The sequence below is a fragment of the Poecilia formosa genome, unplaced genomic scaffold, assembly GCF_000485575.1.
Source record: "Poecilia formosa unplaced genomic scaffold, Poecilia_formosa-5.1.2 Scaffold73, whole genome shotgun sequence".
NCBI classification, from domain to species: domain Eukaryota; kingdom Metazoa; phylum Chordata; class Actinopteri; order Cyprinodontiformes; family Poeciliidae; genus Poecilia; species Poecilia formosa.
In genome coordinates, this window is record NW_006800012.1 from 195,346 (window position 1) to 221,799 (window position 26,454).

General features: G+C 40.2%; 2 protein-coding genes across 3 annotated transcripts in view; one reads left to right on the plus strand and one right to left on the minus strand.

Annotated features, from left to right (window-relative positions):
* Window positions 1-1,200: 1,200 nt before the first annotated feature.
* On the minus strand, window positions 1,201-22,457 carry fxr2 (FMR1 autosomal homolog 2). Of its 2 annotated transcripts, none has more exons than XM_007555819.2 (17): window positions 21,715-22,457; window positions 17,091-17,143; window positions 13,631-13,724; window positions 13,475-13,546; window positions 11,598-11,746; window positions 11,379-11,472; window positions 11,158-11,274; window positions 9,590-9,760; window positions 9,436-9,514; window positions 8,610-8,719; window positions 8,224-8,310; window positions 6,358-6,586; window positions 6,049-6,228; window positions 4,755-4,949; window positions 4,564-4,671; window positions 4,399-4,487; window positions 1,201-3,572 (listed from the first exon to the last, which is right to left on the minus strand). In XM_007555819.2, exons 1-17 carry the CDS (start codon window positions 21,763-21,765, stop codon window positions 3,480-3,482), a joined length of 1,971 nt encoding a protein of 656 aa, XP_007555881.1. In that variant the 5' UTR covers window positions 21,766-22,457; the 3' UTR covers window positions 1,201-3,479. The 2 variants fall into 2 exon arrangements, with proteins under 2 accessions (XP_007555881.1, XP_007555880.1); XM_007555818.2 differs by having other exon boundaries at window positions 8,562-8,719.
* Window positions 22,458-24,841: 2,384 nt separating this feature from the next.
* haus4 (HAUS augmin-like complex, subunit 4) overlaps window positions 24,842-26,454 on the plus strand; it is an 8,883-nt gene continuing 7,270 nt past the window's right edge. Inside the window, exons 1-2 of the mRNA XM_007555820.2 lie at window positions 24,842-25,105; window positions 25,319-25,458. Of these exons, the coding sequence (XP_007555882.1) occupies window positions 25,039-25,105; window positions 25,319-25,458 (207 nt within the window). The 5' untranslated portion in view covers window positions 24,842-25,038. The remainder of the gene's footprint in view (window positions 25,106-25,318; window positions 25,459-26,454) is intronic.

Below are 26,454 nucleotides of genomic sequence, written 5' to 3' on the forward strand. Positions count from 1 at the left end.
CTTTGAATTGAATGAGTTGGGTCAAACATTTTGGGTTTCCTTCCACAAGCTTCTCACTTTAAGTAGCTGGAGTTCTGGCCCATTCTTCCTGATATACATGGTGGAACCCCTCACTCATGATTCACAACTTTTTGATCTACCCATAAATTTTCTGCAGGGTTGAGATCAGGGTTTGTGATGGGCATGCGCACCAAAACATTGACTTTGTTGTCCTTAAGCTACTTTATAACCACTTTGGCTGAGCTTTAACGTCCATGGCAGATGTCTTTAAATGTTACTTCAATATCACCTCATAATAATCATTTGTCGTGATGTCGTCTATTTTGTGGAGCGCAACGGTTCCTCTTGCAGCAAAAGAGTCCCACACAACATGTCACCCCCATTCTTCACAGTTGGGATGGTGTTCCCAGGAAAACAAACATCCCCCAAATGTAATATTGGTCATCATCCTCCACTTTAGTTTCATCAGACCACAGGACATGTCTCCAAAAATGAAGAAAAGTGTCATTTTTGAAGACAAAAATTATGAGTCTCTTTTTGTAAAATTGCAATCAGGTTTTTTATGTTACTTTGGGAATAATGGCCTCCTCCTCAATGGGTGGCTTTTCAGCCCATGGTGGTAGAAAGCATGTTTCACTGTGGATACAGTCTTACTCGTTTCATCCAGAGTCTTCATCTTTTGTTCTGGGGTCAATTTCTACATTTCGGACCAAAAATAGATGAATGCAGCACCTTCAAGGAAATTGTTCCTAAGGACAAACGTGACCTGTGCAGCTCCAGAATTCTCTTCTCGATACCTTGGCTGATTTCATTTGACCTTCCCATTGTTTCAAACCACAAAGCAGTGTATTTGAGGTGTGGCCTTAAAATACAGCCTCCAATTAACTCAAATGTGTTGCTTAACCTATCAGAAGTTTCCAAAGCCATGACATAGTCATCTGGGCTTTCTCTCATTGTTTAAATCATTCTGTATGTGGACCTCTGATTTTGAAGAAAAATAGATATGCCATATTTTCGTTATTATAGCATTTAGCAAATAGAAATAATTTCAGCCATTTTAATTAACCTCAAAAGGGAGAATGTTGGTTTCATTTCAGACAGTGACAAACAAAGCTTGGTGTCTATTTAGTCAGTGTATGCAACTTCTTGTTTTAAATATAAATACACCAACAATAACCTGCTTCAAAAAAAGATATATCAAACAATGAAAAGTCCTTTATTGCCATCAGAACATGAGTGAGAAAACCAGACATAAATCTGACAGTGAGGAGTCAACAGTACACCTAGCATCCACACACACACACACACACACACACACACACACACACACACACACACACACACAGCAGGCACTCTGTCAACACAACGTGGGAATTACAGATACATTAGAGAATACAGCAGTCAACAGAATGAGGTAAGAAGGCAAATACACATCCATTCATACATGCAACTGAAACAAGGTCCAAACACTTGAATGCTCGTTCTTTCTCTAAAAACAAAATGGTTGGGCAGAAATCTACAACAGCAGCATGGAGGAGTGAGGGAAGGGGTGGTCTCAAATCAACCAACTGCATACCCTGTCAGGTGTCTCTCCAAACCTTTGGTCATGAGGATGCTTGCTTTACATGCACCATGTTGCCCTTGGGTTTGTAATACTTGGTGAGAGTCATGAGCAAAGGAACGAGTTCTTTCCCCAACTAGCATCTACTGAATAAGAATCAAAGATGGACCCAAGGGTGAAAAAAAAGAAAAAAAGTTGATTCAGTCACAAATAAAGTTCTCCTCCCAAGGCAGAGTTTCTACATTAGTTGGACATTCAGTGGATAGATTAGCAGCAATTCTAGCTTGTTAAACAATGACTCAAAAACAAAACAAAACAAAAAAAGGATTAATAATATCCTTTCCTCATGCACTGGACAGGCACCACTCAGTAACTAAATGCCATGCAAGATAGAAAAATAGACTGCAAACTCACAAGACAAAGAAATCAGAGCTCATTTCCACAGGAGAGGTTGATTTCACTTCAATGTTTTATTTCAGATTTTTCTAAAGATGTGGAAATAGCAACAAAAAAAAGTAAGAACGGAGAGCTGTAACCAAGACAACAGTAACAACATGAGCAGAGAGCCACTGAGGTTTCCAGTCCCTTCAACCCAACTCTACTGCCCTCTACAGGACAGACATCTTGCTTCTTTTTTTTCCCTCTCCCGCAAACCGCATTGATCTGTGCGCCCCCTGGTGCTCTGTGTGTGTATGTGTAACTGTGTGCCATGTGGCTCTCCTCCCAGTCCCACAGTCTGCAGTTTCTCGGCCCTCCACGCCCTCCTATTAGAAGCCCCCCCGGTGCTTCCGGAGCCGTCCACTGCAGTGGTTGAAATCAGCGGAGGCTGAAGTTGCCGCCGCCCCTCTGACACAGAGAAAGAGGCACTGTGTAGTTTTCTTTGTAAATTTAAATCTACAGTTCAAGTGTGCCTGTCTGGACTCAGCCCTGGACCGTCGAAAGATCTATAGGCAAGAGGGGGATCACAACATCCCTCAGCACTTTGCTTTGTTATGTCAACCCTCGTGGTTTAGTTTTATCGTTGCCAAATCCCTTCACTCGTGTGCACTAACGGGTCTGCACGCTCTGCCCCCCGCCCCCATTATACACGGAATGAGGACGAGCGCCGTTAGGATTTTGTATTTGGCACCAGACTTGGTTTACCCCTTCCCACTCTTACACTGGTCAGCCATTTTCTGATTCTAGATCACTCCCCTTCTGTTCCATCCATCAAACCAAATTTTAAATAAAAAATAAAACTAGAAGAACTTCCCCCTCTTGTTACGTCTTATCAGGAAACAAAACCAAACTTTATGGAAAAACTTAAGTTTTTATTTCTTTTTTTTTCCAAATTCAAGGCACAATGTCTATCAATATTCCGATCTGTCCATCTTTGCTCTGCATGAACACTGCTTCGCATGAACTACAGGACTGTCTGCTCGCACGCCTGCGGTTCACATCTCTCGTCGGTTCTGCTAACACCGAGACACGTCCGATTTTTTTTTGGTGGAGAGAGCAACGGCCCAGTCCAAACCAGTGATAAACAATGAACAGAATTAACATTAAACAAAAAGGACACAAAGAAAGTCAACCGTTAAAAAAAAAAAAAAAAAGTCTTGTCCTGTTTGTGTTTTCAGTATCTTGAGAAATATGCACCAGCTCTCGTTTGGCAAGCTAGTTGAGTTTTTAAATAAGCACTAAGTACTGATAGATAGGATAGCATACACCGTTAACGTGTGGTTTTAAGTAGATGCGTTTGTCGATTTTCTTTTTTTTGTTTTTTTAGTTTTTTATACTTTTTCCATCTCATAGTATGAACTCAGGTATTTTGTCAGGTACTTTTCATCTCTTAAGGTTTAAGTTAATGCAAGCAGGGACACAGTTTGCCATGGAGTCTTGCTTGAGACTTGGGTTCGCGAGGGAGTGGGGGCTCGTCTCCTTATGAGACCCCGTTGACCAAAGTCGGTGTCTCTTTGCTAGGAGAACGCTTTGAGGGCGTTCGCTCCTCCTTCTTTGCACTGGTTCCGTTCTCCTGTGAATGGGAGAGAAATGTTGAGATTCAGCACAAAACAATCTTGGAAGCTCTCTGTTAGAGATGCAACAACAAATCAGCTGTTGACCAGAGACAGAAGATTTTCAGCTTTGTCAACCCTCATCAGCACCTAACCAGTTAGAAACTAAAAAATGTGACATGGAGGCATCGTTTTTAGTGCCAACAATGCCGCTTGATGTGGAAATTACTGTAGGAAGAACTCTCAAAGTTGGCTGTTTTCAAAATCAGTGAGATACTCACTATAGTGGCATAGCAGAAGAAATACTACCATCTGCAGGTGAAGTTAGTCAAATTTGCAATAATCTCATTATTAAACCAGTCACAATGATGGCATGTCAGGGCCATTGTAGATAGAAAAAACAAAGTAAATTTCAGCCAGAAAATTCTGAACTTAGCTAAGTTTAAAAAGTCAAAGAGCTTCGACTAAAACTCAGAAAAATTTTCCAGTTATTTTGAAAAAATGTCTGGAATTAATCTCAAAATTTGTGATTTTTTTTTGGCGGAAATTAACTCTATATAAAATGGCTCTGATACGCAGCTGTACAGTAAGTAATTAATCAGATGATAAATTAAAATGAGCTCGATCATTTCCATTCTGATTAATATTTTTTGAAGGACAATTTTGTTTAGAGAGCCTTCATAAGCCATTTTATTTATGGTTTAAGTTGTGTGTGGTTTTTACTTATTTTTTGAACAATTTCTCTTTTCATTTTGACCTAAAGAAAAGCTGGAATCAGAAGTTCATTGGTTAACAAAAGATTGAAAATGAGTCCCAGAACTCTGATTGGTGTGTCTATGCATTTACCTTGGGTTCAGGTCCAGAGTGGTTCTCCTTCTGAGGCAGGTTCTGTCGGCTCTGGGACTCAGGACGGGATATGTAGTCAGCTACGGTCACTGAAAGACATCAAACTGTCAGCTGGAACACTCAGAGGGAGTGTGTGTTGATTCCCTAGAGAGCGCTGCTGCTCACCACTTTCTCCCGGCTGTCTGTCACGACTGGCCGACCCTCCCTCTGGCCGGCTGCCACGGTTACGGCGCCGGCGGCTTCGGTTGCGACGCTGAGGTCGAGCTTCATCGTCTAATCATCAAATCGGCAAAAACTGATTAAGTTCTGGAGAAGTTTTACTTTCAGCCGTTTGCGACACACCAGGTGGTTCTCACCTAGTCCGTTCTCACTGGGGCCGGCCTGATTGTCCGACTCTGTGGCGGCGTCCATCACGCTGGGCTCCTGGTCATTACGGCGCCGGCGGGAGCGTCTGTGGCGGTCCCCCGCCATGCCCTCACTGAGGTCGGCGTCTGCGAGCTCGCCCTCTCCCTCCAGCAGAGCGTACGGGTTGCTGTCTGGATCCCTCAGAACTGACAAGATCACAAATATGACTCAACATTTTTATCATTTGTCTAAGTTAATTCAATAAATAGTGTATGAAATGAAAATCCATATTCTGCAGAACTACCAAGTGACATTTCACACACGCATATGTAAAAAAAGGGGGAAAAATGGTATCTGACAGAATCAGAATTGACAGGTTAGGTTTTTTTTAAGCTCGGTGCACTCCTACTCATCACACATAGCCTTATTACAACATAAATGATTCAAAGTGGAAAACTCCACATATTACAACATAAACTTCAACATAATTTCTTTTACTACACAGTTATTTATTTAATATATTTAGGCATACTAGCACCTGATTGTGATGAAAAATTATTTTATTTTTAAAATTTTTGACAAATTGTAGAGAGAGAAAAAAAATCCTGTCTGTCTCTTCCAGCTCTGAACATCTAAACTTCATCTGTAAACGTCTGTTTTATGTCCAAAATCTGTGGACATCCATTCATAAATTTTGCCAATTAGATTTAGAGCTGGACTTTGGCCAACCTTAGTATAAATGCTCCCATCTAAACCAGTCCATTATAGCTCTGTCTGTGTGTTTATGGTCACTGAGCCTCCAGCACCGTCACAAGTGTTTTTCAGCTTCCAACTGGTTGTCTTCCAAACCAAGTACATTCATATTCAATAAATAATATGAATTCTGATGACATTCATCAGATTAAAAGTATATTTTGACCAATTACAACCTATATTAAACATAATAGCTACATTTATTTTAAAGAAAAAATTTATTGGTCTGATTTTAATTAATATTTTAATTTTAAATTTGCCATTTTAATTAAATGTAAGTGAAAAACCAGAACAGAAATAAAGACTTTCAAACATCCATCTGTGTGCAGTCAGTCTATTTACTATGTTTCATTTAGTGTTAAAGTTCCTAAAATAAATTAACTTTTCAATAACATTCTCATTTATTGAATGGGTCTGTACATTTTACATTCTTTTGACAAAGGTTCTCCTCTTCCATAGAAGCCAGATTTCTTCTACATCAGCCTTGGCTCTGCAGCTCCTCCAGAGTTACTAGGGCAACTGCCTTGAAAAGAGCAATGAAATGTAACATACCTGAGCTAATTGAGTTGGAGGGCTTGGCTGCGGTGCCACCACGCCCCCGTCCTGAGTTTGCACCTCGGCCCCTGCCTCCCCGCCTGGAGCCTCTCTCGTCCCCACCGATGCCACGGGGCCTCAGTTCGCGGTCGTTGACGTCCTCCGATTCGGAAGCATTTGATAGTTCGGAGTTTGTGCCTGGGAACAAAAATCAAACATTTATTAACAAAAACAAGTGTGTTTTTTTTTAATAATCAGCTGTAAATCTACAGGGAAAACACTGTTGCATCATATCCAAGTGAAGTGTTTTTGTTCCTTCCATCTCACCGTATCCAGAGTACTGGGTGTTGGAGGCTCTTCGTCCTCGGCCACGCCCGCCGTACGTACGCGAGGCGTGGAGAGAGTTGCTACTCTCGTCCGTCATGTAACCTTTCTCCCGGTCGCCACCGGGCCCTGCGGGGCCAGCAGGCCGGCTGGGGGCCGCGCGGTATCCCACCCCGATCTGACGGAGCTGCTCGTCAATCTGGAGGCGCTCGAGGCGCAGCTGCTCCACCTCCTGCAGAACATGCTGTTATCAACCTCTGTGGTATTTGCTGAACTTATTCAAATACATACTGGAGGTAAAATAAGGTAAACCTCTCTTTATTTGTTTTTAATAAATCTCACCTGTAAAAAAAAAAAAACTAGTTGTTTATTTCTTTGCATTTTCTCATATTCCCCAGTAGGTGGCAGTAATGTAAAAATATTTATAGTCAAATGACTGTTTCCAAGTCTTTAACAAGTCTGAATGAGAACTTTTTACTCCCCAGGTTTTACTCCTTAGAGCAGAACAAACACTAGAAACAAGATGCTTTCATTGTGTTTGTCACTACAGAGATACTTTCTGGACCTGAAGGCAGAAGGAAGTGGGCAGCAGTTCTCTAATGGGAGTGTGACAGCTGACTCCACCAATGACAGCTGGATCCTTATGGGAGGTGAGGGGGAAAAGAGGCAGGGCAGGGGGGGCTTGGAGTTATCTTTGGAAGCTGAGGGTCTGGATAGCCTGTAACCTACACCCTGGTGCACCCTGTAGCCGGCCCCACAGAGAGGAGCTATTTATAAAAGCTCATGAGGTAAGGCCAAAACCAGACTATCAGCAGCTTCCCTCCTGGGGCTTCAGGCCAGCAGGAGACAGGTGACGGGTCTGCAGGCTCACCACTAACAGACTAGTAAGGGAACGCAGTCAGAGTGAAAGAAGTAAACCCCCTGATGCAAACTCAGATATGAAAACAAGGAATGTACCATTTGAAAATTTAGGCCTATATAGATATCCGATATATACATTGTCATAAGAACATAAGAATAAAGTCATATAACAATGAAGTCGTAACAATACAAGAATGAGGTCGTAGCAACAATATGACAAAAATGTCATAAGATTACAAGAATAAAGTTAAACAAAGTCATATTACCCGAATAAAGACGCAATAAAAGTAAATATTACCAGAATAAAGTTAGAATATTAAGTCAAGTTTATTTGTGTACCATATTTCAGCAACAAGGCAGCAACAAGTGTTTTACATTATAAAATCAGTTGACTATGACATAAGCAATAAACATGATATTTTGCGAAATGTCAACTATTATTGCCAAAATAAGATTCTAATAATACAAGAATACAGTCATAATATTAGAAGAATGAAGTGGTCATTTTATAATAACTTCCACACAAAAAATAAAATATTAAAATGAGGAATGTTGAGCATCTTGTGAAGTTAATAGTTTGCTGTTGGTTTTACAGATGGGACATACTTCATTTTTGTCATCAGTAGCAGCAGTTTGAAGTGATTGCACAAACTGCTGTGTCTATTTTGAAGGAAACCACACAGACTAGACCAGCTGCTCACGTCTCATCGTAAATATCACAACTGAGATCTCAAAATAACTTTGATTGTAATTTTACGACTTTTTTCTGGTAATATTTCATCTTTATTCTACTAATTTGTGGAACACCCTCTGCTGATAGTCATTGGGTGATTTAGGTTTGTTTAAAGATTTCTTCCAAGTTTGCTGAATAACAGCATCCCCACAGTAATATGCTGCCACCTCCATGTTTCACAGTGCAGATGTGTTCACATTGATTGAGGTTAGCTTTGGACCACGCAGAGTTTTTCCATCTACTGTATTTAAGAGAGAGAAACTGGATGAACCAACCTGCAGGTAGGAGACATGGTACTCCAACAAGGCCTGAGCATTGCTGATGTTTTCCTTAGTTCCAACAAACACAAAGGGAACCATGCCCTAATGAAGCACAAACAACAAGTTCAGGGTTTAATCACGGTGTCGAAAACAAAAAACAGAAACATGTAAATCCATCAACTAATAGCAACAGAACATGAGAGCCACACACTACAAATACAGCTAGCTGTGTGTTGAGAGCCATTATAGCGGAAGCACTACTGACAGGGCAGGAGGAACAAAGAGGCAGCATGGAGCAGCAAAGCAGAAGGAATGAGTGGGTGTCAGAGAGACGGGCCGAACGGAGCATTCACCTCTTTGCTGCTGGCAGTGTCGTCTCTGCCAGCCCCCTGCCTGCCTACCTCCTCACGGGGAAGCTTTTTGTCGTTGTCTCCCTCGATCCGGACGCGGACCACGCCCGACTTGTCCACTATCTCCTGGATGACTTTGCCGTTCTTTCCGATGACTTTGCCTGGAAGGAAACGGAAGCAAAGAGCGTCAAAAGCCATATTTGCACGGGACAAACATCATCTGGGGACGCCATGTAATAAATAAATCTCTCCACAACGTCTGCTTTTTATGTGGCGCATTTGCACAGGAGGACTGAATCCTGAGATGTCGCTGAAATTTACATCCATCTCCAAGATATGATGTTAACAAGCTGTGTTCAGTCAACTTGAGGAATCAGGAGTCGATGTTCAAACTACTTTTCCGGCTGTGGCCACAGCTCAGTGTGCCTGCCAGCTGTATGACAGAAGTAAACCATTCTCATCGTACAGTGCAATACTTGATGGGAGCCACCATTTTGATCCAAATTCCAAAATACTTTATTGATCCCAAAGGGAGATTAAATGTTGTTGTAACTTATATTAAATCAAATTCTTCAGAGTTACTGTCGGCAGGAAAGTTCTATTGAAGTGTTTTGCATTATAAAAATAGCAAAGAATGAAAAATACTGCCATAATCAGTCCAACTACACCATCTAAAACAAGAAGTGATCAGTGTTATTACAGGACCTCAGAGTTCAGCAAAACACAGCAGGGGAATTTTTCCATAAATTACTGACATCTCCGACTGGCACAGGATTAAAAACAGACAATTTGCAATCATTACAAACAGATAAAACTAATCCCATGCAAATACGGCTAAAGCCATCAAATGATGTGAAGGTCAAGCTGCTTCACTCACCTACAAGGTTCCTGGGAACCTGGAAGTAGTCTTCTTTGAACTCCAGATATTCTCTCGCCTGCTTCACAGCCTCAGGAGTCTGAAACAAAAGTCCAGCATCAGAGAGCGTTCAGGGAGCTGCAGCTAACGGCAGCGGCCTCAGTGGGGCGCTCACCTCTCCGTAGATCCTGAAGGTACAGCTCTCCTCCTCCAGCTCGATGGCCGTCACTCCAGGCACCTTCCTGGCCTGCTGGATGTTGGCACCGTGGGAGCCGATGGCGAGGCCCATCAGGTCCTCTCTGACTCGGACCTCTTCCTGGTACGCTGCTGCTAGTTGCTTACTGGTCTAAGAAAGGGAACCCAAACACAAGCTACATCAGGAAGACTAAAAGTGGACAGGTTCGTGTCTCACTGGTTCATTTTATGCTGGTGTTCTGCTCATCAGCTCAGCCACTGACCCCAGAGGCAGTACGGCTGAAAGTCCTTGTGATTTCCTTTTCATGTGGGCACACTGATTGCAGTATTCTGCCTGATAACCAATGTTTAAAAGCTGATTACAATTTTGTTTTTGTGTGTGAAAAGTTATTTACAATAACTCAGCAACAGTTGGGGGAACTACTGTTAACACGCTGGGGGCGTGTTGACAGTAGTCAGCCAGTGCCCTCTCTAGGGGACACTGGCTGATTTTCAGAGCTTTGCAGCAGCAGATAAGATCTGTGGATGAGATCGTTTTATGATCTAAACTACAGCTGGTCGCCGATCTCCCAAAATTAAGAAAATTGGGTCAGTTTTTAGGCTAGCCGATTTATCTGTGCACTCTAAAAATCACAATCTTTGACATAAGGTTATTGGGAAACTGCTACTTCCAAGAATATGAACCAAACTGGAAAAAGAACGTTTTAGGTTTTTTAGCCCCAGATGACAGGAACAGCAGTGAATCTAACCTGTGAGTAAAAGTAAGGCCTGCTTGAAATTTCTGGAGACTAAAAGGTCCAGCATGGTGGGACTGAAGTCCATTTGTTGACACACGGTCATGTGGTTTCAACCGTTTTTGTTTCAAGACCCCCTGAGCTGAGCTCCAGTTAAACCGCTTCTGGTGTTTTGCTGTGTGTGGTTCACAGTAAACACAGCGATCATGATGAGAGGATCGACTATTACATAAGTTCATGAGTTCAGAGGAGGAAATAATGACTGATGAGCTGGAAAACGTCATCTCATTTTTCCATTTTATTGGTAAAAAAAAAAAAGAATGGAAGGCGTCGGAGGAATGTTCTCTACATCAAACCAGAACCGGGCAGAGGGATTTTAAGGTTTCAGTACGTACTTCCTGAACGTTCTCCGGCTGAAAAAAAGAAAGAAAAAAAAAAACAAAAAAAAAACAGCTTTTGGAAGTTGAGTAGTTTGGCCTGGCTACATAAATAAACACATCTGCAAAATTCAGACCAGTCACTCAATAGGATCGCATGGAGACAGGGTGAAAAGTTGAAGAAGGGGTGATGGACATGAAGCAGAGAACAAATGACAGGATTTTCATCACCCAACTGTGACAATGAGAACGGACTCGGCATGTTGGCCCAACCATGCGGAGCCCATTAGCTCACCGTGTGCAAGCCCTCTGGAAGCATTTTTATGCAAATAACTACTTAGAACCGCATTGTTACCATCCTGAAGATGAAATCTAAGGCCAACAGGGACAACCTTTGTGAAATAAAATCAATGAATATTTGCTGGTAAACATTTTACCTCCAAATGTTTGGTGGCTTCTTCGTTGCGGGACATTAGGATGAGCTTGGTGCGGATGCTGCGAAAATGCATGTCACTCAGGAGTGTTGCACGCTTTACCGTTGTGTCGTTTGTGGACTTGTGGGAGGAGGGGGAGAAACAAAAACAAAAAACGGGTCAATGTTAGATCTAACAATTATATAGTTTCACAAATTAAGCAAGGGATTTTGGAATTTCCTAACCAGGACAATGAGCTCATGTGTTTGAGCGCTGTAGAAGATGCAGTTGGCTCCAATAGCTTTTCTGAAGTCTTTGTGAATGGCATCGTTTGCACATCTGACAAAAACAAGACACACACACACACACACACACACACACACGTTAACAGCACTGCTCATTATCTACAGAAAACTGGTGAGAAATCTCAGCATCATAATAAAGCTGGACAAAAGCGGACTCACATGTCCCTCAGGTCTTCCGGGACAGGGATGGTGATCTTGTGAAACGTGTTTCGAGAGGCGGGGCTGTTGGGGTTCAGAGGCCTGATGCGCTCCGACGTGACAATCTCGTTGTATGTGGCATCGCAAGCTGCGTATTCGATTACGTAAAACTGAAACGGCACAACAGACATTTATAACAGTTATAGGGAGTAATGTTTAGTTGTTTTAGTTTAAGAAATTCAAAAAAATCCCCAGGAACAGGCAGTTAAGTTTTTATCTCCTACTATTCAGACTGCTGCTCGGTTAAGAGACTTGGACTGATTGTGGTTTTATGATGATTACTGAAATTAATGTAATTTTAAACCATCAAAGCTACAGTCAAGATTAGCCAATTAAAACCTGGTGCTTAACTACACCAGTAACTGGGAGTAGTTAAGCACCCACTTACTAAACTGTATGATTCAGATTTTTTAAGGTATTATTAAATTATCTGGCCTTTAGGGTTTAAAATGATTAATTTAACAAAGGTGAAGCTAAATCAGGGAAGCTGAGGTTTTCCATTTTGAATAAATGCCCTGATGATGGACTTCAAATTGTTAAGAACTAAATTTTTAACTGTTTGCAAATTAATCTAAAGCAAGAGTTACTTCTTCACCTCTTCTCAAACTATTGTCACACATTCACCAGCCTGAGGTCACAGTGGTCAAACGAATCAACATCTCGGTTCAAAGATACTCATTTGAGTAGGAATCAATACAAACAGTCCCGATTACATTCACCAAACTGCTGTATTTCCTCCAGCAGCAACACTGCGATAACAGAGACTCAAAGTTCCACATCCCGCAGCGCTCTGTTCTACTGCAGTACGAATTAACGCAGGGAAATAACAGATAGTATCATTTATTTGTATCAGCAGATAATTGGCTAATGGAAGCACATGCTAAAGACAAGCAGCTGTCATGAAATGAAATCACCGCAGAACTGAATCAAAATACTTTCAGAAAGAAAATTAGAACAGAATATAAATATAAAGATTAAAGGTTAATGGAAGTATAAAGATTAACACTGAGCTAAAACAAAACAGAATGTGAAACTACAATAAGGGGCAAATTTACAAAAGAAAAATAATACTGTCCAGGTTAGCTAACATTAGTTATACTAAGTGTTCTACTGTTTTGTCAAACGAAGGAAGTGAGATTTTTTAAATTTAACATTTTTATAAATAACAGCTAAATTCTCCCCTACTTATTGGTTTCTGGTCTAATTAAGGAGGTTAAAATGCTGCCACATTGTAATTAGAATTTTGGCAAATCCTGAGCCATTTAAAAAAATTATTTTTCTTAGTATCAGTATGGAATTTGAAGTTTTATTATTATGACAACCCTAAAGAAGGCCAGTTGATTCATATTCCACACACTGAAAGCAGCTCCTGTAAACCTCAGTCAGAGTTACAGCTCAGCTCATTTATATTCTGGGTACCTTCAGTTATTTGTATTGTGTGCGTTACATTTAAATTAGCGCTGGGTTTTGTATCTTGACAGCAGTAACCCAAGCAGTATAATATGTTTAAATAATAGTGAAACAACACACACTACAGGGGGTTTATGTCATTAGTGTTGTTCCAGCCTGGCATTGTGTAAACACAGACTCACTCTCATAACACCGAGCAGAAAACTGATAAAAGTCCTGCTTTTATACAGCTGGTTTAGTTCATTATTAATTATTCAACAGCATCCGATTAACATCTGCTTTCTTTTAAGTCAAATGGAAGAAAAACATACTTTTTCGCCTTCACACAACTTTCTTTTAGCTTTGTTTCAAACAGATGACAGCGACAATGACAGTGAATTCTTTTGTGTCTGCAGGTTATTTTATGTTCCCACCATCCAGCCACCTACCTCCCCCTTCATCATCCTGACCCGTGCTAACCACCACCCGCACGGCTCCTGTTCGTTGGCCCTGGAGTAGACCTACAGAGACCACAGCCGCATTAGTTCAGCAGGAAGTCCAGGTGTGAGACCTGGGTTAGAACGGAGCAGCGCAGCAGTTCTCACCTCCACTTCCTCGCCTTCGCCGATGTCTTTGTGGTAGTCAGCTGGAGGAGGCAGCCGCACGTCGCTGAACGGCAGCTGTCTCTCAGGCTGCCAGCTTCAACATGACGAGACAAACAGATTTAACACAGTTCATGTTAAATACCGTCAGTTTCAGACATTTAACGTCCTGATTGCAAAGATTGCTCATTAAAATTTTAAATATTGTCAGTAATCTTATCTTGGTCTACTGTAATAAATTGTCTTTGTTGTACAACAATAAGATAATCTTTGAATTGGCTAAATATCATTTTCATTGGTATCCAATGCAGTAGTGGTGAACTGATTGCAGTTTTCAGGCCGATCACAGATCTGTAAAACACCCGACCTGCTGATGCCAATTTTGTCATAAAAAGTCATAAAAACAGAGCAACCATGCTTATGCTAGCTTAGCACTTCAGAGTTTGAATCATCAGCAGAGGCTGAACATGAGTTTATTTCAGAATATGGTGACAGGTAAATCCTTCAAATCAAATTACTGATCTTTAAAAAGCCAATTCCAATTTTGTCTAACACCAATTTTTTTTTGTTCCAGCCTGGCGTTGTGTAAACACAATTTGAAAAATTGCTAAATTAAGCAACAAAGCTACTAAGTTGGTTGAGTACTGTTGATTGCACATGTGCTGAGTGCAGACATGACCTTGTTGGCCGGTTTGTCGGCCAACTGGTTTTGGAAGAGCAAAAGAGGGCAGTGGCTGATTTTCAGACATCCTAAGAGATGGATAAAAACAGTTTCTCATTAAAGTATCGCCAGATGTGCAAAAAATGAAGGAAATCTGGGCCGAATTATTGGTGCACCACAATATTACAGATAGGAGACCACACTGAAATCTAGCTCATTTGTGTAGAACCTCTGATCTGGAACAACTCTTACACTTTTTAATCCATCATTTTTAAGCAACTAAAACTCCTTTAGAATTTCCCCACAGGCAACTTCTCCAACACCTCCATGTGCTCAGAGAAAGTAGAAGGACAAGAAAGGGGGCTGGGAACCATCCCAAAAATGACACTGGGCATGGTAGTACCACTCCTCCCCCCCTCCTATCTCACATACCATTGATCACTATTTTTAGAAGAGCCACACGATCTACACTCAGCCATGAGGGACCAAAGGGAAACCTGGGGGCTGGAGGGCAGTAGGTGGGTTCAGGAGGAAAGGAAGTTGTGGCAGCAGTGTGGTCGGGACAGAGACGGGAAGAGCAGGAAGGTTTTAAAATGACCTGTTCCAAGACACGTACGGACAGCTGCATCTCAGGCACAGGTGCTGAAGAGGGACATTTTAAAGGCCTAGAGCAAAGTCTTGTTACAGTCATCGGATTTCCAACTTACTCTCCTTTGAGCTTTTATTTAAAGACTACAGTTCCTTGCTAAGGCATTCATACCCCTTGGGGATTTTTTTTATATTTTGTCGTGTTACAACTACAACTTTCATTATACATCATTAACACAAATACTGTTTCTTTTTAAACAAATACAAATCTAAAAAGTAGTCAAGTGTACATTTAAATTCAGACCCCTAAATGCCTCCAGAAGTCACCCAATCATCCCTGCACCATGCTGAGAGCTTATGGTTTACTACAGCACATCCAAGCATATCAATGTTAGAACGTCCTAGTCAAAGTGCAGCCCGGAGTACAGTTGAGAATCTGTGACAAAGTTGAAAAGTGACGTTTAAGAATACTCTCCTTCCGGTTAGGCTGAAGCTGAGCAACTCTGAAAAGAAAACAGGCATAAACTTCAGCCTGTAGAGGAGCAAGTGTAATACAGCCAGACTTCACTTATGAAGAAAATCATTTTTCTAATAAATACATCGAAGTCTGACGTAACTAGAGAAGCACCGATATGATATCTGTATCGGTCCCAATGTTGAAAAAAAAAATTCTAGATGGGGTATCAGTGACAATGTCCCTGACAATGCATTAAGACAAATCTATTCAGTTTAATTCTATGCTTTGTGCTCTGAGCGACATCGTACTTTATTTTACATTGTATTTGGAATTCCAAATTGCACTTTTTGAACCATTTGAAAGGTTTATTACATTTTATATATGTTTGATCAAGGTAGTCAACTTAGAGAAAGAGAGAAAGAGATACAAACCCAGAGTACTCTCCCCAGTAAGGATACACACACATATCTACATCTACACATCTATATTGAGATATATGTATATTCATAGAGAAATCTGTATCTCTCACTCTCTCTCTCTATATATATATATATATATGAGACATATCTCTATAGAGATATCCATGTACATGTCTACATCTATATATCAATATCTTTATGTATAGATAGATTGATATCAATATGTAGATATAGATATCTATATATAGATTTACATATGTATAGAGACAGATATATAGATTGATATGTAGATATACATAGAGAGAGAGAGAGAGAGAGAGAGAGAGAGAGAGAGATCTTGCCCAGAAAGATAGATTTCAAAATTTCTCCCAATTTGTATAGGTTTAGGCTTCTAAAAGGCTTTTTGTTCCACATTGTTTAAATTTTCTGTTTTGAATTAGAAATAAAAATCTTACAATGGATGAACACGAGTACTGATGTCCTGGCTTTTTAATATTATCTAAAATGTCCAATTAACAACAACAGAAGCTCTTTTTCCAATTCCCGCCAATCACTCAACCCACACGTTGCCCCACCCCATTGACTTCCTGTTTTGTCGTTGCTCTGACAGTACTTTCCTCAACAGATCTTCCTGGTATTTGAGTTTAGTACTTAGTTTACAATTTATGTCGAACATCTCATCAAGCTATTTCATTAAGTATTTCTGTAGTTCGATATTTCCCAATTCAGGTTCCTTACATTTGGCCTGACACGTACACTTTCTTTGACTTGTTGTGGAAATCACAGTGCCCTTGGAATAACGCTGCTTTTCCAAGGAAGATACCTGTTCACCGGCTTTTGCTGGAACTGAAGCATCTTGCCCTTCGATATGTTCAGCGGAGAAATTTAGGTCAATGCAAGGTTCTGATTGAGGGATCACTTTCCAAAATGTCTTCTTTCCAAGTTATCAGGCAAAGCTGCCTGATAACTTGGTTTTTCCAACAGAGGACCGTTATTGAAGTCACTATTTTCTGTCAAAAAGGTTAGATCTGTGCAATAAAATAACATGCTTATGCTCCTAATTGCACTGACTGAACAAATTAAAGTTGTGTTGAATTTACATGTTAGATGAAGCCTGTGAAGCTATTGATGTATTTAAGAGAGTTTTACTGGTGCAGTTATAAAATAAATCTGTATTTCAGTACAAATATCTGAGAATTAGAATTGTAATGCTGCATTGAAGGCAGAAGAAAATCATTCCTTGTTGTAACCTGACAAAAAGGAGAAAATTTCGGAAACCACCAAATTTATTAACCAATTATTTAATACATGTACACAGAACAGAAAGCTCACACTTACTTGTTTTCAAATACAATAGTGAGTGAGTCTTCATGGACATCTTTGATAAAACCCTGAAGAAAAACACAGAAAAGAAAAAAAAAATCATCACACATGCTGTAGAAACATAAGGATCTGGACTGTATGCGTTAGATTTGTGCATGCTGACAGCTGGCTTTCAGGCCAACAGTGTGACTGCTTCTGAAACAGAGCATCTTGGGCCCTGATAGGGAGCCAAGGCGGCACGTTGCTGCTGACACCGTTCTCTGGCTGTGAATTCAGCGTCGAGTGAAAGTCACAACCGACAGCAGAGAAAATTTCCTCTAACAGGATGAAAACGCCTCGGCTCTCTTCGTCTGACTGTCCGTCTGCAGCCTAAATGGCTTGTGTCAAATTCCCTGAGTAGTTTTGAGAAAGAAAAATATGTGATTCACAAATCTGTCACATCTACCACTGGGTAAAAACAGGTGGATGGGGTCTAGAGTGATACTACCATAAATGGGACTAAAGGCTCAGAAGATCCCACTTCAGTGGGAAGCAAGGAAAACTGGTGAGGACGGTTTTGGTCGGGTCATTCCGGACCGTTTCTAGGGGTGAAAAATGAACCGTTTGGAGATGTGGGGGGAGGGGGGGCACACCTCCTGGTTTCTTCAGGAGATTCCCCTGTTGCTCATATGACAGCCAATCAGAGGCAGATGGACTCTCTGGTTCTGGACGCAGGAGGTTTCTTCTGGTTACAAGGGAGCGTTCCTCGCCGCTGTCGCTACATTCTTGCTAATAGAGAATCACAACTAAGCTGAATTGTGCATGATATTTGGAAATTTTGATTATTTTCTTTATTTTAAACCCTAAAATCAAAAATAAATGTTTTTATTTTTCATTAAAAACCAAATCATATAGTATTTTCCTAAAATCTTTTAACCTTTTTTTTTTTTTTTGGACAAAGAAAATCTAATTTTGTTTGGATAATGATTTTGGGGTTGTAAAGGTTGTCAACTCCTGAGCCAGGCAGAGGTTTAAAGAAAAGTTGCTAAAGCAAATGGGGTGAATTAGCAATGATGATGTCATCCAGGACATGTGATGATGTCATCCAGGACATGTGATGATGTCATCCAGGACATGTGATGATGTCATCCAGGACATGTGATGATGTCATCCAGGACATGTCACTGTGAAATATCATCTCTGATGCCCAGATGAGCCATTATGTCATGAAACTCTCATACGACAACAGTCTTCAGTCAGAGGCCTTTCAGATTCACTGCCAGACTGGCTGCTACTGGAGATTCTTCCTGGTCACAGCGTCACCACAACTCTTTGAAGATACTTTGATAAGAGTTATAACAACATTTCATTTCTTTTGGGGTGTATAATTTTTTTTTTTTTTTTTTTTTTGTAATTGAATAACCTGGAGTCATATTAATTTTTTCTAATCACGAAACATCATTCATGTACAGTTCTAACATATCTGTGTGGTCAAGTCTGTCACCATAACAAATTTTGTTTGATGATACACTGTCCCAGAAGTTGTTGTGATAAACAATAAAATTGTTGTTTTGAGACCATTTTCAAGCTATGCAACAGTAATGGCATAATCATTCAAAAACACATTCTCAAAGATCAATACACTTGAAATTCTATTGAACATTTAACACTGGAATGGGAAGAAATTTTAAATATCCAAAATAAATAAATCAGAAACAACAAATAAAATGAATCATGAAGCCTCAAAACAAAAGTGTCCTTCAAAAACAAAAAAAAAATAAAATCATCAGACTCAAGACTAATCCAGTTTTTGGTAGAAAGAGAAAAACGATAAATCAGCAAATAAAAATTATTGATTTATTGTTTATTGCGACAGGCCTCTGTGGATGCATTAGGAAAACCTGGTCAGCTGACAGAGGCTGCAGGTGTGGATGCAGTTCCAGTGAGAAGCAGCCGTAAGTCGTGGATCTACTGATTCTTACTCTGAACCACACAGCAGAAACATTCATCAGTGAAACAATGTAGAATTCAGCACTTCTTCCAACAGCTTTTCACCAACATATTTTAAAAGAGCTGAATTACAAACTTAAGACTATAAAAAAAAAAAGAAAAAAAAAAGCATTTATTGACCCTGAATCATTTAAGCATCCATCTCTTTGCTGCCACTTTGCCACTTTATCTTTTGGAGCTGCAGCTGCCAGTTCCCCAGTCCCCTCAACAGATTTCAGGTGTTTTTGAAAAGGCCAACTACAGAGACGCTGTGCTACTTGAGTGACAGCAGAAGATGAGCAATTTTTTATTTTTTTTATAGTGCATCTAAGGCATTTTGGGTGGTTTACTGTCTGTTTTATCTCTAATGGGACCAGAGGAAGATGAGGACGGCTGTTTAAAATGGGGATGTCTGTTTTTGTCAGACGTATCATAGAAACAGCTGCTTTTTCTGGAGCCAGCCTCTGAAATTATTTTAATGCAGATGTGTTGGACAACAGAATTACAGCTCATGAAAATGTTTTGCTGATTGAATGACTCTCAGTTTTTGCTCAAAACAAATATGTTTTCACTCTTAGCAGCGTAGCTGAAGGTAAGACAGACTGTATTGGCTGCTGCAGCTCTAACTCCTTTTGTATCCCATGATTTGATGGTATCCCCAACAATAGAACTAAATCAAAAGTCTTCACATTCACAAATGATTAACTGGAAATGTTGCGATATTTATTATCAATGAGCCAAATGAAAACAGGGAGGAACATACTAATGTTAGCTTTGCATTTCAGAGTCTGAATGAAAACATCGCCAGGGGCAACACGAGAGTTTATTGAAGAATGCAGCAGCATTTTAGAGAATAAATAGAATAGACAAATGTTAAAGTCAGAGGTGATCAGCCAGAGAACTTCAGTTCTCTGGCTGATCACAGATATTTAAAAACCCTGACCTGCCGATTCTGATTTAGGCCGATAGCAATTTTGTTTGTTGAACAGACACTAAATATAGATAATAAATCACTAAGTTGGTAACAGTGGGGTGACTGTTACTAACCGGGGAAACCCAGTAGTGACTTTTGCGAAGATAGATAAGATCGTTTTTCATCGGCCAATCGCAAATTAAGAAAATCAGGGACAATTAAAACGGTGCATCCCTAGTAAAACTATGAACATTTTACAGTATTATCATCTTATTACCTAATATTATTTATGTTAACATGAAGTTGAAGCAGCAGCATATTGAGGCTGTCCTGCAGAAATTACAGGTAGGACGAAATATCCATCATCACCAGGAAAAGCAGATTGTGCCAATTCCAGAAAGTCTTTATGAGTAAGTTGGGACAGAGTCACCAGCTAGAGTTAATTTATTATAAACAGATTACATTGCTTTTAACAAAGTGTCCTGATTGGGACCATGTGTTCATTTTAAAGGACGCTGATCTGTAACAGGGACAGAAAATCATGATCATGAACAGCATTTTCAGTCGATTAAAAAAAAAAAACAACAAAAAAAAACACCAACTAAAACAGCCAAATAATAATGTCTAGGCAGAAGACCAAATGTATGTTTAAGACAAGTACAGAAGTGGATTTGTCTTCAAAATTAATCCGTTTCAAAAATGCCACAGGGCAAAGTAAAGTCAAGCCCTCCTGATATTATGCGACTCATGGAAAGGAGTGGAAATCTTCATCATGAAGTCAGCAACCATGTGGTTGATTAAAGCCACAAGCTCTACAACCTTCATCCTGGACAAATAACCCAAATTGTGCCAACTCACTTCCCTCATATGAGAAGTCTAAGAGTTGATCCTGAAGAAGTTGGGGTCTTCATTTTCAGCTTATTTTACACCTGCTGAATTCTACAGAGCCGGAACCCCACACACAGTGCGGGAAATTAAATGTAAACCAGTCCATGTAAAGGAGGAAAGCAGTGGAATAATGAGGGCAAATGGTTTTGGAAAGTGTTCAACCACGTCAGAGTCAAACCTGTCACCCTGTAAAACAAAAACAACAGGTGAAGCAACGTGGGAGTAAATATAGGATGGTTGCTTAAACTGTGATGTGGGCTGGCAGAGCAGCTGAAAGCTTCTAGAGAAGAGCCATGTGTGTCAGAATACCTACTGTTTGGTCTTACAACGCAAAATTTACAGAATTAAAGGAGAAGTCAAGTTTGATATTTAATTAGATTTTTCTCTCAGTGAGTAACAGCAGCAGAGGCTTACACAGAAATGAAACAGAAAGTATTTATCTGTATAGCAACTGTTCCTCCTCAGGGCTGCCTTCTTCATTGGGAGTCAGAACACAAATATATTCTTACAGGAGCTGCACAACAGCTGGCTGCTTTTTATTAGCTTGCTCCGGGTTTAAATGCCTTCATCCAGTGTTTTCTCAATATATGGGGACTTTTTTCTTAAATATATTGAATTTATATTACCATTTGCTCATAAAGAATAGACATGAACCATGCATGCTGATGACAAGTGTACTTAGCTTCTCAGCTAAGACCAGCTAGCGGTTATCCTGAATGGAACACATCTGCTCCTCCTCCTCCTCACTAACGTTAGCTGAGAAACACTGTGCTAGCTTATCTCTCAGGAGGGGGGGAAAACAAAGCAGCCTTTCCATGAAACAAAACTTTAAAATGGGACAACAGTAAACAACCACTGCAAGCAGTTTACCTTGTAGAAGGCCCCGTTCGAGCCGCGAACCTCCACGGCCAGCCCGTCCATGCTTTTCGATAGATCCCCACGGCTGTGCTTGGCGTCCGTAACCGTTGCGACTCCCTGCGAGTCCGGAGCCGTTCCCACCCCCAGCTTCACCGGCCCTTCGCCGCTCTCCGGCAGCCTCTGGATTTCCAGTGTTTCGGGTGGAGGAGGAGAAAAAAAAAGGTGGAGGGGGCAGAGGTGAAGGGGTTGGGGGAGATGGGTGTGATGGGTGTCACAACAAGCAACGCAACGCAGATGCTGTCCCCCCTGGCAGGCAGTTTAGTTTAGGAAGGAGTGTGTGGAGGGGGGACCGTTATTTGTTTTTGTCCAAATGTGAGATTCAGAGCTCGCGAGCTAAACGGCTCCAACGCGAGCGACTGCTGTAGTTTCGACTTGCGCGAGAAGAAGCACGCTAAATGATGTTAGCTGCCGGATAATTAGCTGGGAGGCTAGCTATCACAAGCCAGACGCCGTCAGTTTTCAGGGATGAAGCTAGCTTGGCTAGTGTCTTGTAGCCGGTTTGCGTTCTGTTAGTTGGACGTGTGGCGCAGACGCAGCATTGAGATATTTCACAGAAGTCGTCACCGGGGGTGGTTTCTTCAGCCTCTGGTGTAATTTTTCGGCGGTGTGTCTTTCTCAAATTCCGTCTGAAATGTGCAACCGCCCGGCTACTATTCCTCACCAGCCGCCCGACCCCTCAAACACACGCTGATAGAGTGAGTCGAAGAGGGTCTGAATGACCTCGAACACCCCACCCCTTCACTCGAGAACCTGCCCAAAAGAAAATATGGGTTTTCAATTGGTTAAAATGTTCGTCAATCAATCATCTTTATCAGTTATTGGCTCAACAAATAAGGGTTGGTCTCTGAGTGGGACCAATAACTGAAGGCAAGTCACATCCTAACACAATTCATTGGTTTGTTCCCGTGTCAGTTGCAATTTCACTCACACTGACCGACTCCCGTACTCCATATTACCCACTCATTGATGAGAGAGAGTGGGAGCATTCCTTAACAGTCGGCCGGCGACCGGCTCGGCTGGAATTAATGATGACAGGGAGTGGGAGGAGTTTTTTTTTGTTACTTAAACCGTTAAGGAAGAGGTCATATATAACTGGTGAGTGATTAAGTAATATGAACTTATTTGTGTAATTTAACAACAGACAATGTGAACAAGGGACAATGAAATAGTGAAACATTCTTAAAGAAATGTTGATGGGTCAATACGTCTGTGCACCATAATATTGTTTTGTTGTTCAGACCCACCAGATACATTAACTTTGGGCTTGAAGCCCATTAGATATCGGTTATGAATAACACATACATTAAAACATCTGTTTCTCTCTCACTGGATTCCACACAGTTGAGCTTAACAGACAGATATATGAACAAGAAAATTGGGTGAGATTTTCTGGCACTGTACTACACAGGCTCAGCTGTGTAGTACAATGACTATACGACTGAGCTACATGTGCTCACGCATGGAGTTCCACAAGGAACCTATTTATAGGGGAACCTTTTTCAACAGGATTCATCTTGCTCAGATTATGGAGTACTGCAACAACGTATCTTACAAATGCTTTCCTGATGGCATAACTTGTATCTCATTGTCACTGCTTCAGTATAGTTCACTACTTTCTGTAAGCCATGTGTGCCGCTGCCAGCCTTGGCCAGGATTCTCTTCCAAAAGAGATTTTTAATCTCAATAGAATTGTCCTGGTGAAATTAAGTTTATGGCTTCTAAATATGACTCATGTCATTATTCCACCTTTCCCATAAAAGTAATTCATCATCAAATCTTGTTTAGTATGCCTGTATGCCTTCTATAATGATCTATTTCCTTTATATGTCCCAGACTAAGGCACCCCAAGTTTAAATTCTCCAGTATATTCTATATGGCATTTTTTCTCTTTCTTGAAGCTACATTTTTCCTGGTGTTTTGTTTAGCTGTGACACCTTCCTGGATCAGAGGATCGGCTGAGCTACTGCTACCATCAACTTTACTTTCTCGTTCTATAGATGTTAGACTTGTGGTCTTTCATGATTTGACCCTGAATCGCTCATTTACATAACGATTGGCTGAGCTATTCCAACTAACTGATCTCTTTCAGTCTACAAACCTGAAAAGTGGCTCAGAGTTCATCAATTTAGCTGTCTTTTTCTCCTTAATGAAGACTGAGAGCTACTGCTATTAACTCAGTTACTCTCAGGTGCCCATCTTCATTAAAGTCACAATTCTGAGAAAAAAGTCTGAATTCTGAGATTAATATCGAAATTCTTATTTTTAGAGCCCCTAATTTTCTTCTGTAGATTATAGCAAATGAAAAAAAGTCTGGGGATTTGAACTTTAATCTTAGAATTCTGACTTTTATTCTTAAAATTCTGAGAAAAAAAAAATCAGAATTCAGATTTTAAAGTGAAATACCTGAGAAGAAAGGTCTGAAATCTGATATTAAATTGAGAAGTATTTTGTTTTTGTGGCTCTAATCCTCTTCCGTAGATTAGAGCCACCATAGGAAAAAAGCTATTGTGAGTATTTTTTTACGCTACATTTTCATTGGTCGTTTTCTATTTTAGATTCTGGTACTTATTTATTTAATTTTTAAAACTGGTAAATCTAGGGAAAAAAAATCAGGCTGGTTTCAACATTTTTTCATAATTACTGTTTGACCACAGGTTTCTGTTCTGCAGAACATAAAAATACGCAGATATCCAGCATCGCGTCAATTCAAATCAATATACAGGGTAAACAACGCAGACATATCGACTTACAAAATAAAAAAAAGCAGGATTACACGGTGGTTGTAGTAGAAAATGGGACTTTAATCTCATGATTCTGACTTAAATTTAATTCCGATCAAAGTCAAAATTACCTTGTTACTCTAAAAAAATTAAAAATCTGCATTTTGAGAAAAAAATCAGAGGGTGTGTCCTCTTCCGTAGCACATCATATTATAGCCATAACATGTATTCCTGTCTACCATAAACATTAATAAGTAGTAATTTCTACAATAACTACAATAAAAGTCTTAACTAAATTTTTCTGTGATATGAACACTCGCTCCCGGATATGGAATGACGTTTTAGAACCTGCGTTTACGCTCTGTGGCCATGTGGGCCAGTTAGCCAATAGAACGACCCGCTGTAGGCGCGCGCAACTTGATTCAGGAAGCTGTCGTTGCGTTGTGGCGTCGCTCTTTTTCTTTTATTTCTCGTGGGAGAAACAAAGTAAGAAGGTCGAACCAAATCTTTTGATATTATTAAGCTGCTAAAGGAGGAACATCGAACAGAAAAAAAAATGTTCGTTGGGATCGAGACAACGAACATATTAGTGCTGGGGTCGGGAGACAATTTACATCAACAGGGTAAGGAAGGCTTTACGCTGGCTTGAGTAGGACTCATTTGAAAAGTATGCTTAACGAGTCAACATTTTGTTTTTAAATATTGCAATTTACCTACGTGCTACAAACATTAAAAGTTAAATATCACGGGGAAATTTGCCACTTTGCGGGGTTTTTTCCACTAAAATGTTATGGCGTCGATTAATTGAGGCTTTTCCCTTCAATCTTTCTACGCAGTTCTCGCCTCCTTCCCGCTGTGTGACGTGACAGAGGAAGATTTGACCCAGAATCCTCAGTTCTGTAAACTCTTGGCCACACTGACTCAACATGTGGACAGAAGTGGACTCACTGTCCCACTTAAAGCAGACCTGGAAAGGGTAAGAAAGTTCTTCAGCTTCCAGGTTCTGGATCCTGGTTCTGAGTTTTCTTCTGAAGAACGTACATCACGTTCATCGTACATCACGTTCTTCAGAAGTACATCCGGTTACATCACGTTCTTGATTTAAATCCTCTGTATAAAAAAGCACAACACCTTTTTCCCTCACTTTGAGGACAAATTAGACAACAAATTGTTTCCGTTTGCTTGATGCCAGATTGATTTGATTCTTTATTTTAAATAAATAAATAACTATATGTAATATAATATAATTACTTTGCCTTTAAGCAATTTGGGAAATCCCAGATGATGTTGTAATAACTTTGTAAACCTTGAATTCACAGTATTTGATCACAACACCATATGACCTATCAATTGTGAAGTGTGGGGGAAGTAGCATCATGCTGTGTGGACGTTTTGATGCAGAAAATACTGGTGCACATAACACTGTGAGAAAATATTGAAGCAATATTTAAAAAAAAAACTTTCAGATGTCAGAAAATAAAACTTTAGGCACAAAGGAGAAATACAAATAGACAAATAAAAGCTATTTGTACCATAGGGAGATAATCTGTCTTATATTATACTCTCACATACCGCAGCTTTAACACAGTTTACTTATTTATCACAATTTATATTATTAATGCAACTTTCACTTACCGGTATATTAAATTATATTACATGGTTTCATAATATTGTGTGGCTTCAGAATTTATGGTCCCATCTCTTTGAAAGACCATCTGAGCAGCACTGGATCACCGAAATTTTGCAAAGTGTGTTTTCAATTGAACTGTCTGTTATGATTTTACCTTTCTGGTTTTCCAGACTTTCTACTGTGTGTGGTGAGTGATGGTTCTGTGCCGTCAATCTCAGCATTGCTCATTAACAAAAACAGAATTACAGAGTCTTGTTGAGCTCTAAAGTCTTAGTAAAACAAAATCTTCATAGACAAAAATATAGTTACTTGGTTACTTGTGTAGTAGAGACGTAAAGGGAG

Coding starts and splice junctions, on each gene's coding strand:
- fxr2 (XM_007555818.2), bottom strand. CDS start 21,765: ATGGACGGGCTGGCCGTGGAGGTTCGCGGCTCGAACGGGGCCTTCTAC. Junction 6,587..8,223: donor ACCATGTCTCCTACCTGCAG/GTTGGTTCATCC, acceptor CATGTTCTGCAG/GAGGTGGAGCAGCTGCGCCT. Junction 3,573..4,398: donor ACTCTGGACCTGAACCCAAG/GTAAATGCATAG, acceptor TCCCATTCACAG/GAGAACGGAACCAGTGCAAA.